Source organism: Monodelphis domestica, chromosome 3 (genome assembly GCF_027887165.1).
Source record: "Monodelphis domestica isolate mMonDom1 chromosome 3, mMonDom1.pri, whole genome shotgun sequence".
NCBI classification, from domain to species: Eukaryota; Metazoa; Chordata; class Mammalia; order Didelphimorphia; family Didelphidae; genus Monodelphis; species Monodelphis domestica.
Window position 1 is genome coordinate 213,463,537 of NC_077229.1, and position 15,656 is coordinate 213,479,192.

Here is a 15,656-nt window from a genome sequence, read left to right on the forward strand (position 1 = left end):
AAAGTGTTTTAGGTAGGGCTGTTGTCTCATCTTTCTATTTACTACAAGTCTTTGCAGTGTTTTGCACAAAGTAGGAGCTTTAATAAAGTTTTTCCAATTGACAAGAATTTAAGACAAAAATGAGCTCCAATGGGAGCCATAGAGCTCCCATTCTGTCAGGGAAGATAACAGGGATATAAGTATATATAAAAAGATAAATAAAAAGCAATGGGAAAGGGAGGGACCTGGGGAAAGGAGCAAGGAATGCTCAGTGATGAAGACGAGGAGGTAATGAATAGTGAATAAACAGTGCAGAGGCACTAGGAAGATGAAGTGACCCGCGGGACGTTCAGCAAGCAGGCCTGAAATAATAAGCCTAGAAAGTGTTCCCAAGAACACTCAGCATTCCCTAAAATAGGAGGAAACTTGTTATTGTACCTCGTCTCCAAAGCAAAGTGAAAGCCCGACTCCTCCCCACCCACCTTTGTTGACTCCTCCTCTTTTGCCTCTTTAACCTTTAGCAGAGAGACTTCTGAATTTTTCCAAGGACATCTTTATGACGTTGCCTATTCACAACTGAGGCAGTAAGAAGGATCACTATCCTTTCATAGACTAGACTGCTTGGAGGTGTAGACTGATAGATTGGCGGTTTGTTTTGGATTTTTGTTTTTTTGGTACCCCCTCCATCCTGCTCCCATCCCCCTCTCTCTCTTTCATTCCCACTCTACCCCCACCCTCCATCCCCGGCTCTGGCTCTGGCTCTATCCTTCTGTTCCCCCCCCCCCACCGGCCCCCCTCCTGCCTTCCTCCAACTTGTCTGTATTTGGAGCTCCCGGAAGCTGGCGGCGACTCTCCCTGGGAGCAGAGTGACTGACACCGCCGCTTATTAAGGGGGAGGGGGGAGAGAAGGAGCCGGAGGAGGAGCGGCCAGCGGGAGGAGGCAAGAAGGGAGGAGGAGGGAGGGAGGAGGACCCGGTCGCGCATTTTCATTGCAGAGGAAGACTCCAGGTCATCAAAACAGGTAATTCAAGCACCAGCCAGGCTTAGAAAAGGAAGGGGGCGGGGAGGGAGGGGGCCCGAAGGAGGGGAACGGAGAGAGGGGTAGGGGCAGTAGCGCGGGCGGGGGCCGGAATGCGGGCGAGCCGCCTCCTTTGGAAGTTCTGGGGATAGGGTGGGGTTGGGGAAGGGGCTGCGAGGAAGGGTTGTTAGGTGAATAAAGGGACTAGAGCCTAGTCTGGATCCTAATGGGTACTTACCCGTGCGTGTGTTCCCGTGTGTGTGCGCGTGTATTTATGTGTGCGATTGTATGTGTGCGCGTGGATGTGTGTGTGCTCGCGTGCAAAGGGGTCCCTTCGTGGTGAGAAGACATTTTAGCGTGAGGGGTGCAGGGAAGGTGAACAAATAGTGTTGGATGAGTGGGAGGCGAGCAGTGGGCGTTGGTTGTGTGGTCAGGTTAGCCATGGGTCGGAGCGATGATATGGAATGGGGCAAAGATTTGCAGGCTGCGTGGCGGAGAAGTGAGCAGGGTGCATCCCTAAGCGTCCACTTTCGTTATCTGGGTCATCTCCTCTTTGCCTACACGCATCTCTTTGCCCTCCCCGCCCACCCCTAACACACACGCACACACTCAGGCGAGTTCTTGAAGGGCCGGGGCAGAAAGCACCTAGGGTTGGAGTAATGTGTGGCGTTTTGGGGCCTACTGGCATTCTTGGCTTATCTTTCAACTTTTAACTTTAGGGGGGTTCACACATTCTTGGAGCTTGCTAAGAAAAAACAAAATCCTCTGAATAAACCTGAGGGGGAGAAGAATAACAACATCCACACTCTTGAGAGAGGAGATAACCTGGGATTGATTTATCATCCAGACTGGACTTGAGGAGTGATTCACTTTACAAAAATTGAAGAAAGAAAAGCATTTGTGGCATTGAAGGAAAGCTAGGAAACAACAGCATGTCACTGGATCTGTGATGTTCTTGGTACAGGGATGCTAATGTTAATGGAGCAATCTCTCCTCCCATAGACACCACCTTAGATGGCCCTTTTTTCATATTGGATGTCATAGTATCTGGGTCCAGATACCACCAATATTAATAAATAAATATCATTAATAAAGGGTTTTAGAATGTAAACTATGATTAGAACCAAACCTACGAAGGGAAATTAACCCTGCTACTTACACAAAATTGAGTGTCTTTGGTAGTATAATAGGGATTTTGATTCCCATTCGACTGATAGGATAGTTGACCAGAATTATCATTTCCCTATATGAATAAAACAAACTATCTTGCCTTTTGCAATGATTTTAAGGTCTTCATGTTGGGGGATGGCTCTAATGTAAAATTAATTATGAAAATAAGCCATCTCTTGGTTAATGTTAACAATCCAATAGGAAGATTTATATTCTTTTGACTATTAGATCCTAGTAAGGGTGGGGATAAAGTTGACTTCCCTTTAGATCTCTTGCATCCTTTTAAAGTAATACCAAAGGAGAATAATTCCCCTACCCACTCTGAAACCAAAACAACCCACATAAATAGACTTCAATGTTTCATGTTGGTGATTTTAAAGAACTAGAAGAAAAGGAAAGTTTGCTGTGAGAAATCAAAAGAAAATGATCTGGCTTCTGTTGACCATATTCAGTTCTCTGACCTTAAGGTGAAATTATTAGAAATATATGGTGGCATAATTGTTAAATATTATGGAACACTCATATCAGGTTTTAAAAGGCTTAATGAATCATATTCTCCCAGTATCTGAGTTACATACACCAGGGGCATTAAGTTAAACATACCAAAATGTTTCACTAACTGGTATATTAGTTTTGATGACCAGAAACGAAGTATTTTATTCTTTTACCAACTTGAATGTTCATGGCACCTTTCTCATCTATTCATCCCCACTCAAGCAAAGATAAGAAATCTGATCCAAGTCCTATAGTACCCTTCTATTTGTATTCTAAGGAATTAATCAACAAGAATTTATTATATACCTATTCTACCTAGCATTGGGGATACAGAAACAAAGTTAAACATTCCCTGCCTTTAAGGAGCTTACAACTAGGAAGAGGAGACAAAATATACATATATACACTGTGTACATAATGCACATATAGAATAAATACAAATTAAATACAAATTAGGGAGGGAAGGTATTAGCATTTGGGCATATCTAGAATGGCTTCATGGAGAAAGTGGTGCTTAAGCTAACTCTTGAATGAAATGAAGGAATTCAATGAGACAGGTGAGATGGGATTGTGTTCCAAGTATGTCAGTCATTGGAAAGGCACAGAGAGAAAGCCAGATTGGCTGGACCAGAGAGTGCAGGAAAGGATGCAGCATGTAATGAAACCAGAAAGATAGATTGGACTATATAGAGAAGACCCTTAAAAGGGAAACAGAGGGATTTATATTTGATCCTAGAGGCAGGAGGAAGGAACTGGGGTTTATTGAGTAGAGCAATGTCATAGTCATGTATTCGGTTAAGAAAAATACTTTTAGTACTTGTGTGAAGTATAATTGGAATAGAGAGAAACTTGGGGCAGGGGTACCAAGAGGCCATTATAAAATAGTACAAGTGATAAATGATGAGGGACTGAGTGAAGGTAGTAACTGTGTTAGTAATTAGAAGGGGTCAGGTACAGGAGAGATATGTATGGTAATCTTGACACAGTCACTTTTAATAATATTAGCTAATTTATATAGCTCTTCTTATGTACCAGGCACTTTGCTCATTTCAATTTTACATTTTTTACAATTATTTTTTGTATAGGGACTATATTTCACAGTTAATTTGATATATTTAGACATGTTCTTAAAGTAATCATAGAGGCAGATAACTTCTAAGAAGGATCTTTGTTGACAATGATCTTCTGTGTCCAAGAGACTTTAATCTTGGTTGAGCCCTTTTCTTTAGTAAGAGCCACTAAGAAGTTTTCCATGTTTCTTACTAATAAAAGTTCCTGAAGTTTTCCTTATAACCAGTCTCCATAACTGAAAGCATGAGATAGATGACAAAAACATTGAGAATTTTTTGCCTATAACAGGTTCCTTATCAGAAATCTTATCAATTTATTTGATAGATGATGATCTAGGTTTTTTTCATTGATTGTTCAGTCATTACTGTGAAGTAGAGCAGTGCTTAGCAGAACAATATACCTGCCCTTGGATTCATTATGTAAAAATCAGTTTCCTTTTGTAAGATAAAAGAAACATCTGATCAAACCTAACAGTTCTAAGGGTCACAAGAGATCTCAAAGAACAACACCGAGTGAAATAGTTGGAAGGGATGTCAGGGGCCATTTTGTTCTATCTATATCCAAATGAATTCCCTTGCATCATAAAACACCATTGGGTTCCACTATTTCCCCAAGAAGTCCATTCCTCTGCTCAACTCTAATTGTTAGAAAAATCTTCCTTACAACAAGCCACTCCTATTTATTGCTCCCTAGTTCTACCCCCTGAGGCCAGAATTAGTTTTAACTCTTTTTTATAGAATATATATGTATAAGTGATTCATAAAGTGTAAAGAGATACACAAATAGTAATAGCTTACATTTCTATGGCTATTTAAGGTTTACAAAACACTTTATATATTCATTATTGTATCTGATTTTCATAACAACCATGTAGGTGAGTAGTGCAAGTATTATTTTCATCAGTGTAGAGATGAGGAGGTAGCTGGGTGGTTCATTGGGCTGAGAACCAAGTCTAGATATGGGAGGACCTAGGTTCAGATTTGCCTTCAGTCATTTCCTAGCCATGTGATCCTGGGCAAGTCACTTAACCCATACTGCCTAGGTCTTTCCACTCTCTTGCCTTGGAACCAGAACACAATATTGATTCTAAGATGGAATGCAAGAGTTTTAAAAAAAAAGTTTGGATGAGGAAATAGAGGCTCACAGATGTTGTTACTTGACTAAAGTCACACTGTTCCCACAGAATGAAAAAGTCAAGACTCAGATTTAGATCTTTTTACTCCCAGCCTCATATTCTTTCCACTGTGCATGCCATATATTAGGCCTATTATTTGACTTTACCTACTTATTCCTGAAAAAGAAATTCTAAGCTACTGCTCCTGCTGCTACTAGTTAGCATTTATGCAGTACCTTAAGGTTTGCAAAGCATTTTACAAATATTATCTCATTTTATCATTACAACAATCATAGGCAGTAGAGGCTATTATTATTCTCATTTAACAGATAAGGAAACTGAGGCAGACCAAGGTGAAATGATTTGTTCAGGTTCACATAGCTAATAAGTACTTGAGACAGCATTCAAACTCTCAGGGCAACAAATTTAGGGAATTTAAGTCATCAACATGAATTATTAAGTGCTTACTTTGTACCAACTACTATGCTAGGCAAAAAAAGATAGTTCTACCTTCAAGGAGCCTACATTGTAACAGTGGAAGATAATTCATTAAAAGAAGCTGAAAAGGATGGGAAAGGAGAAACTATTCAGTTGATGGCATTGAGAAGAATATCCTGGAGAGTCAAGTTGAACTCAAAGAGGTAAAAAGATGTGCTTAGAGGAAAAAAGATGAGGTTGTTTCCTTAAAATGGAGGGTTAGGGAGGAACTGACTAATCAAAGGATTGAGTGGTTTCTTTTTATTTTGTCTTGCTTAAAGCCCCAAATTTATAGCCATAAAATTAAAACATAAATATCTGGCTTCCATACAAAAGATGTCTTTTAGTGACTTTTCCCCCAGTGCAAGACTTCTTTGATAATTATGGGATAGTTAGAGAAGGAAAGAAAACAAAAGAAAGTGGACATGAGAAGCGATTTCAAAAAAAATGACTGATCTCTGAATCTGACAGCTATTAAGGTCCTTCTTGAGGTTTTTGAAGTTATAACTGTTACAATAGGAAATCAGAAAAAAGAACAATTCCAGTTTTAAAGCATGTCATTTCAGTTGATTGGTTTTGAATGTTTCTGCTTGAAATACATCAAGAAAAATGGCTTAACTGATACAAATTTTCTTAGACTGCCCTTTTAAAAATATTTTATTATAGACTTACTAATGACCACGACTAACAGAAAACATTTAAATAAACAAATCCTTTAAAAAGTATGAATGAATTCCACATTTTTCATAATTTGTTTAAAAATATGAAAATTATATATGTATGTTTCTTCTTAGACTACTCTGGAAAGAGACAGAGCTATCCAAATTATCCAAGTTATTTTCTTTTTTCCATTAAGATGTTGCAATCTTTCCTTAAAACAAAATGCAAATTGACAAAAACCTTATGGACCAACAGGTAGAAAGAACAAGTTCTCTGGCTCATAGGAAATAAGTGAGCTATAAACGGTTCAATGGACACTATAATTTTGGGTACCATATCACAAATAACTAAATGTTAAGAATCTTAAAAAAAATACCAATTAGATATTTAATATTTATCATAGCCAAGACTTAGTTGTTTTTTTTTAAACCCTTACTTTCCATCTTAGAAGCAATACTTCATATGGGTTCTAAGGTTGAAGTGCCATAAGAGCTAGGAAATTACTTATTTACTCATTATAAGCCAGGGCTACAGAAAGTTACCATACTATAAGAGAGAAAAAAACTAGACTAGATTTTTGTGTAAAAGGGAAGTGTCATTCTCTGGTCTGATCTTTCATCATTTCTCAGGGATAGAGGAGCCAGAACAGTCAGTTGTTACGTACTTTCATAGAAATTATTTCACAAGGAGTATGCTTCAAGAAGTCCTGCATCTTAACATATGTCAAGTGCCACAGCCTCGAGTCTCACACTAGATTCAAGTCCTTTCATATTGGCATAGAAGCTCATCAATCCCACCGATTGGTTTTCTTTTTTGACCTGTGTGCTCTTTTTTGGCACTATTGAAGTTAAATCTGTGTTTCTGTGGCACTGTGTAAATGAAGTCTGTGCTCCTTTTTGATCCCATTTCCTAGAATCAGACACAAGAATTAATCCTAGTCTCATAATATTTATCAATAAATGTCAAGTTTACATAGTCTAAAGCTTTTGGGTATGCATTTATATGCTAATCAAATGGACACTGTAGCTAATTCTATTGCAAAAATCAAAAAATAGTTAAAAGAAAATCTCAGTACTGGTGGCATGTGCTTCAAATGTAAAAAATGAGAGAAAAATTCAAATACTATATGGCACAAATAGGAAGAAAAACAAGAATGTTAAAAATGTATATATTTCACAATCACAGAGGTACTATATTCAAAATCTGTTTCTTCTTCTTTGCTACTATGTGGAGGGAAGACAAAACTGAATAGGGTTTATATCAACAAAATCAATAGTCTAAGGAGTCCCACCTTCTGCCCCACATGGAGGGGAAATAGCACCCTGAGTATTTTGTGGATGACCTCCACTTAAGTTATACTGTTGTGGGGTCATTTGGTTTGTGTTATCATTTTTCCAATTTCTATTACTAGAATTGTTATCATTCCCAAAATTGTGATTCCTATAATCATTATTATAGTTATTTCTATAATTATTATTTCTGTAGTTGTTATTCAACTGCATTTTATTTTTGATTGCCTTTAATAAATTTCTACAGTCTATCATTTTGTGGCCCTTCTTCTCACAGAAGTGGAAGGTAATGGATCGATAGTTAGATTTTTGAAGAGGGGCAAGTGCCATTGGTTGAGTATCATGCCCTTTTTCCTGTTTATCAGTCCTATCTCTTAAATATTTCAATTCTTTCTATATTGTTTCTATGAAATCATTAGTCTCTTCCTCTTTTTCTTTGTTTCCTTTTGAAACATATACAGCAGTTTTTTCTCAATTCATCAAGATCCATCTCAGGCCACCTTAGGCAATGTGTTTTGAAATAATTTCTGATTACTTTGCAAGACTTGTTGACAAAGTGTCTTCTAATTTGTCTTATGTCGTTTTCTTTAAAAAGGTCAAAGTTTAGGTATCAACCCCCAAATTCAATGAGCCTATCCATGAATCTGGAGGGTGTCTCATCATCTGATTGCTTAAATTTTTCAAATTCTGTCCATCTATCTGTATTTTCAGGTAGGTGGAACAGTCGATAAAGCCCCTGCCTTGGAGTCAAGAACAACTGAGCTCAAATCTAGCCTCAGGAACTTATTAGCTGTGTGACCCTGGGCAAGTCACTTAACCCTGTTTGCCTCAGTTTGCTCATCTATAAAAAGAAATGAAGAAGAAGATGGCAAACCACTCTAGTATCTTTGACAAGAAAACCCCAAATGAAGCAAAAAGAGTTGGATAAGTTGGATACAACTGAAATGAATGAACAACAAAAATGTATACTTTTAGGTGCACTCAGTTCCCTTTTATGTCCAGATGAGGGTTGTACTATTCAGGAGTCACCTTGGAAGATCATGCTAATTGCTCAAAGAATTTTGAAACTTCTCTTTTGATTTTGCCTTCAGAAACTTTTGAATATTTTCAAGACTGAAAAATCTTTGTATTTTTAGAATTGATTTCCTTTTCCCAGAATTAGACACAGACATTTTCTTAGTGATTTAATAGTTACAAGGGTGTTTCCTCACACTTGTATTACTATCATCATCCTAATTTTATTGGTTAAGAAGCTGAGCTTTAGTGAGGTTAAGTGATTTGCCTGTGGTCATACAGGTAGTATGTTAGATATTATTTGAATTCAGTCCTCCTGACTCTAAGCTATGTGCTTTTTCCTCTAGACTGTTATTTTTCAAAATTGCCAAAAGTTATTTGGAACCAAATCTCATAAATGAGATTCATGTTCCCTTTCATTTTTTAAAGTTGTGAATGAATATCCATGTTTACTTAGTTAACATGAACTGTGCTAGGCAAAAAGAAAAACAGGCTATACACATGTCAGACCATTAAGGTTAAGCTCAAGCTATGTAATAACAGTGGTTTTTTGTTTTTTTAAAGTGAAGTCTAACTATTTTTCTCATGGGACTTAGAAATCGACTATGAATGTAATACTACAATAATTCCAGTCATTTTGAACAGTAACTACTTGGTTGGAATAAGTCTTCTCAAGTGTCTACTTTCACTGATAGCTCTTATTTGGAAGTATAAATTCTGATATGTTTGCTAAATCAATCTCATTTAGATTTAGATTTCTTAGTTAAGACTAACCTGATTATTCACTGAAGATGGATAGATCCTATAGCTCCCCTGTCTATATTCAATTCTCTTGTTAGTTTTTTTAAAGTTATAAATATATAGCTATATCTATTAACTAGCATATCAAACTGCAACATACTATTAATGCTGAGAATACATGGATGGAAGAGAACAGAAGACAAATTAATATTTGGGAAGTCATTCAGCACTTTCAATAATCCACTCTGTTCTCTGGAAGAGAAACCTTCCTCTTTAACCTGGATGTTCTCCCCAAAGATGCCATAGGATTGTAAAGATTAGAACACCATAATTTCCAAAGAATTAAAGTTCTCTTGAACCACAGGTGAATAGAGGAATACATGGTGGGCAGAAGTAAGTTAAACACATTTCCCATGATAACATGAGAAAAATTGACATAGATGATCACAAAAGAAATATATGATCAGAAAAAATGGTAGGAGTGCTCATAAGAGAGTGATGAATTATAAATGGACAACTCAAGATTTTCAGAGGTACCCATTAGATATATATATATATATATATATATTTTTTAATGAGAGGAAAGCCACTGGAATATTGGGAGAGCTTGAAGAATCACTGAAGATGAGAAATGGATATTTCCACATGAAATAAATCAGAGATACATTAAATTATTATTTTTTGTTGAGTCACTTTCAGTATCATGCAGCTCTTTGTGACCTAATTTGGAGTTTTCTTGGCAAAGATACTGAAGTGATTTGCCATTGCCTTCTCTAACTCATTTTAAAGATGAAGAAATTGAGGCAAATAAGGTTAAGCATCTTGCCCAGGATTATATTGCTAGTAAGTGTCTGAGGCTGAATTTGAACTCAGGAAGATGAGTCATCCTGATTCTATTTCTCTATCCACTGTGCCACCTAGCTGCCCCTTTTCTTGAGTAGGTACATCCTAAATAATTCAAAGATTTTTATTTCTTGTACTACCTCTCTCCCGTATACTCATCTATTGCCTCCTTTCTATCTTTGTTGGCTTTTGGAAGAATGTGAGGATAACATAAATGAATACTATATATCTATGGTTTAGATGTAGAGGGAGCATAAAGTCTTTCAGATCTTTCCTCAAAAAGGAGTTAATAAAACTGGACATATTACAAAGTTGAAACTGGGAGTCTACAGACATAAAAAGAAACATAAGGGATTTATAAAGAGGAGGGCATATGACCCGTCTGTGTCACCTGAGCTATATTAAGTCACGTGACCATGTTGGCATTTGTTGAAAATCTCCAGAAGCAAAATTTGCAAAGCAATTACGAATTGATCCTTAGACGTTTTGTTCTCTTTCCCTTTTATCCCCAAATTATTGTAACTTATAAGTTGGTTATGTTTACAAGATCCATTAGGGAGACTAGTCTTCCAAAGGATCTCAGGAGGATTTGTTATTTGAGTCTGTTGCCCTAAAAAGTATGATCCCCAGCAAAACTATGATTTCCAGCACCCTACTCTCTTCCTGTTATTACGTGCTGAGGTAGACAGGAGAGAAATTCAGTGGAGTTCCATCTCTTGGGTTCTTTTTCCTGCCAGAAGCAGCTTTGGAGGAGCAGGCATTTTGAGCAGGTAGAAAAACTTAGTCATATGGTCCTATTTTGTCAGATAATAAACTTTATAAAAATAAGGCTCAACCAATAAGTGTTGACTTATTTTAGCCATTGAAATTCATGAAGGTTTTTTTAAGCCACATCATTGTGGGAAGTGTTAATGAAATCACAGATACAGAAATGTTGAATTATTATCTTATCATTATGTGCAGGAAATTTTATAGAGAATGCCAAAATGTTTAAGATACAATGCCCTTCAAGGAACTTGATTAGATGGATCAATGTGAGTACTCCTTCCAGTGACACAATGTGAATCTTTCCACATCCCTATTTTTTCCCATTCTATATTATTCTTAACTATGTCTTTTGGTAAATTTATTGTTTAGAGCAACTCAGTGAATTAGAGGTCTTTTCACTGTTTCTTATAATACCTTGAAGATATCTATGTAGCATATAAGCTTCCTGTGTGTTCTCTTTCACTATGACTATATGAGCAATCTACCTCTTTTTCCAGGCATATATATTCTTGATGATGTCCCTTATTTCTTGAATGCAAGTTAATAGTAGTAATATGCCACAGCCTATATACACTATCTACATGTCTTCCATTGCCCATTGGTTCTCTGGTAATTGTAATTATTATGAAATCATTGTGAACATGATTCCGATAATCATATAGTATCACCATGATAATAATGATGTCAAAGAAATGGGATATTGTGCCACTGATTGGCTTTAAATCATTGATAGTACTGAAAAAAGGCCAAAATGTGATCCAAGCCAATTTCTTCCCAATAATAAATTCTGAGATTCAATGTGCATATATTATTATAATAATTCAATATTTTTTCATTTAATGTATTGTCAATTCAACTGCATGTAATAATCTGGGCAATATTCATTTTCATCCACTTTGTTTTTCCATGGGAATTATTATGGATTTCACTGAGGAGACTTTGGCAAGTCTCATTATGGATATATATATATATATATGTGTATATATATATATATGTATGTATATAAAATCTTTTAACTCCATACAAGATGACTTTCATAACTTTAAGTGGGCACATCTCCCAGTTTTGTCCTGTCATATAAATTTGTATAGTATTAACAAATGCATGAGAAATCTCTTATTTGAGGGCAGCTTTTAGTCCTACATGTTAGTCTGCTATGTTAATTTTTTACATGAATAGTTTTCCATTCTTTCTCCATACCTATCTATCATTTGTGATATTATGAAGTTTGTGATATGCTCTAGAAAATTGTCTACCAAAACTTTTCCTGTTCTCTTACCAAATTTTTATCATATCTCTGATATTTACATAAATCATTCTTACAAAGATTTCAATAGAGATGAGAAAGTAGGTATACAAATAGTAGTTATTGATGTCATTTCAGCATTTCTTTGTTTCTGTCTAATTATTTCTCTCATCTATCTTTTATTTTTAAAAGTTTTTGTTGTTGTTTAGTCATTTTTCAGTTGTGTCTTACTCTTCATAACCCCTCAAGTGTTTTTCTTGGCAAAGATACTAAAGTGGCTTACCATTTCCTTTTCCAGTTCATCTTACAGATAATGATGCTGAGGCAAAAAAGGTTAAGTGATTTGCCTCAGATCATACATCTATAAGTATCAGAGGCCAGACTTGAATTCAAGTCTTCTTAGCTCCAGGCCTACCACAGTATCTACTGCACTACCTACATGCCCATTTTTAAAAGTACAAACAAAAAATCCAGTTCTGTTAATTAAAAAAGATATTGATAAAATGTATCTTTAAAAAATCATGTTCTTTGAAACATTTTCTAAATCATTACCTAAAATGCCTTTAAAATTATTTTCAAAATTAACACCTAAATGTCTTTAAAATTATGCCAAATCTGGCATAGATTTCTTCTCTGTGTCTGGTCAGATATACCTGCTCTTCTCAAATTTGACTCCTTACTGTCATTGACATTTCACCTGATACATGAGATAGTCAGTCTCAAGTAGAGTTATTGCATTATCACATTTATGTTAGGTTATTTTACAAATTCTGACATTCATTCCATTTCATAAGAATCCAGTGTTTTCCTTCTGATTTGATCCATAAAGCAGTGATTGAGATGAATTTCATTCCAAAATTCTCTACAGGTTGATTTTCTGTTCAACTGCCTTTTGCTGTTTTATGGAATAATACTGTTTTCAATCTTATAAACTCTCATAATGTTTTGAAAATAAACATGAAACTCTTCACTAGTATTTACTTTGGATTCTATATTGATATGAAGTAGTTTCTTATTTCTTTTTGTATCTTCATTTTGGAAATAGTTTTGCATCTATTAAACTTTTCTAAGAAGTGATGATAAAATGAGTAATTTCATAATCAATAACTGATTAAATAGTTCATACCTTTTATCTTCTTTTCATGTTTATCTTTTCTTTGAATTTGATATTTATGATCTTTCTCTAACCACATTCTTTCAATTGTTACTGAGATGACTTCCACATTTGATAACTACTTTCTTAACTATATAGATTTGTCCCATTTCATTTTTAAAAATTTTATTCACTACATTATATAACCAATATTTTCCAAGCCTGATTCTCAAAGAAAGTATCTATGATGTATAATTACAAGGTTTCTGAGGAGTCTGTGAGCTTTTGACCCCTGTCTTTTATTGATCCTGAACTGTATTTTCCAACAGTTTTTTACCAAAGAATCCTATGATCATAGATCATGGGCTGAAAGGGACACCTTTAATTTTACAGGTAAAGAAATTAGGGTCTAAAAAGGACAAATGATTCTTCTTTTATGTCCTCTTTCAGTTTGAAATCACCAAATATAAAGTTATATGGTGACTTAGTTTGGAGAGTCTTACTAAGGACTTAACAGAGTTGCTTAATTTCTTTATCTTCTACAACAGATGCTGGCAAATAAGCTTCAGTTATCTTCATGGTGGTCTGTTTGTTTATATTCACCACAAGTTCCTAGAAGATTGAGATTTGGTTATTTCCCACTAAGTGCTTTTTCCTGTTGCTTTTGGACTCACCTTGCCAGTTTATCTTGCTCTCTAGAATATAGGAATTTCACTTTGTCTGTTTTAACTTGTAATGAAAATGTCACTATGTAATGAAAATGATATAGATATATATGATATATATGTTTCAGAGTGAAACTTCTGGTTTCTCCAATAGTATATTAACTCATTGTCAGACAAAGATAGCACATTAAAATTAGACTCAGGGTGTGTGTGTGTCACTTTTACCATTCTTCTGACACTTTCCCCTATTACTTCAGAAGTAGATGTGGATGAGGGGAGTCAGTGTCACAGAAACCGTAACTGCCATTATGCATTTCTGTCTATTTTATGAGTTGACTTGGCCAAACAATAAATTAATTTAATTCATTGTCTGGAAGTCAACTTTCTGTTAATAAGCTATTCCATGTTCTAGTTCATGGGCAAGCAGGTACTGTCAGTTACCAGGCCTACGTACGATCTTTTCAATTTGGTAGAGCCTGCTAAAATGTGCTTTATATAATACTCATAGCTAGAGATAATCCAGAGTAACCTTTACATCATGCTGCAGCATTAGAATAGGACTTTAGTGGAGATTCAAAGAGCTTAGAGAGGATAACATAGATTCACAGAATAAATCATTCAGTACACACAACTCCAGATCTGACAAAATGGAAGTTATGATACTGACCCAAGGTGAATTGCAATGAAAGTCAGGTCACTGTTCAAAGAAAAATGAGCTTTAGCTCCCTCTTTACTTTCCTAGAAGTAATGTGCACCCATGTCCAGGGTTCTTTAGTAGGATTTACGTCACCAGACCACAGGCTCTATCTCATTTCTCAGAGGTACATTCAAACAACATATTTACAAAAATAAGCACATCAATATTACTCAATAAAATTTTATTTATAAATATGGCCTTTTCAAGTCCCCTTATCTGCTAGTTCCTTCCCTCTGAGATTACCTTTAATTTACACCATATACATTTTCTATATATACACTTTTTGGTATGGTATTCACTCTCATTAGAAGGTGATCCTCTTAAAAGAAGTAGCCATGTTTTTGCCTTTCTTTTCATCCCCCACACTTAGCACAGAACCTTTCACAAAGTAGATAATTTAATAAAAGCTTGACCATCTGTTAACTTTGCATCCATGAAGATACAAATAAATGCTTAATTTTTAAGCACTAACATTCATTATTAATAAATATTGAGCCCTTAGTAAATGCTTATTACCTGATTAACTGAATGTTTTGTATGATTCTTTTCTATGGTAGACAGCAGGATTTAGGGCAAAGGTAAGTAAATATTTGGGACCTATTTCTGTAGTGCAGAATTTATTTCAGACTCCAAAAATGAACCATTTCCCCTGCAAACTTTTTTATATTGAGTTTTAAAGTGCCTTGTTTGATTGTTTGATAAAGGCTCAAGTTAATGGAAAGGTATTTTACCTCTTTTGTTCAATCATTTGACATTAATAAGGTTAAACTAATATTTAAGTATTTGATAGTGCCCAAAGAAGCTTTAGGCCCAGGCACTCCCTCATGTTGCAACCAGAATTTTTAACCACTAAGTGAAAGGAGGCTATTTCCCCAAGAAATAACATCATTTTTAATGGAACATATGGTCCATTAACACAGAATGGACCCTTGCATCTTTCTCTCACCCAAAAAGCCTTCGGTGAGCCCTGACACTCTTTTATGGGAAGGTGTACTCACTTTCTGATTGGCCTTATGGTTCATCCCTTGGGCTTCCTCTGGCAGACCTCATTGGTGGATATTTTGAAAGAGGAGGTAGACTTAGAGATCTTTACTCCTTCCTCATTACTTCATCACAGGGATGTGGAACCTTGCCATATTAGGGAAACACTGGTTCACTCTTACTTTCACATGGATGACAGTTCACCAGCTACAGAGAAGGGGACAAATTGTCCTTCTCTGACAAGTTAAGAAATTGAATGTCAGAAACTTCAGACCTATTTTAATGTCTTGAGGCCTAGATTATTTCATCCTGATTTCGTAGAAATAAATTATTTC

At 35.8% G+C, this 15,656-nt stretch overlaps 1 protein-coding gene across 4 annotated transcripts in view; it reads left to right on the forward strand.

Moving 5' to 3' along the window:
- The first annotated feature begins 470 nt into the window (after positions 1 to 470).
- CAP2 (cyclase associated actin cytoskeleton regulatory protein 2) overlaps positions 471 to 15,656 on the forward strand; it is a 160,082-nt gene continuing 144,896 nt past the window's right edge. Inside the window, exons 1-2 of one of the 4 annotated variants that reach the window (XM_056823475.1) lie at positions 610 to 627; positions 975 to 1,000. Coding sequence is in view for 1 of the 4 variants with exons in the window: in XM_056823474.1 (XP_056679452.1) it covers positions 5,442 to 5,488 (47 nt within the window). In the remaining 3 variants the exon portion in view is untranslated. Of the gene's footprint in view, positions 564 to 609; positions 628 to 653; positions 1,001 to 5,247; positions 5,489 to 15,656 lie in introns of those variants that run through there. The other 3 variants (XM_007487906.3, XM_001376325.4, XM_056823474.1) reach the window with 3 other exon arrangements.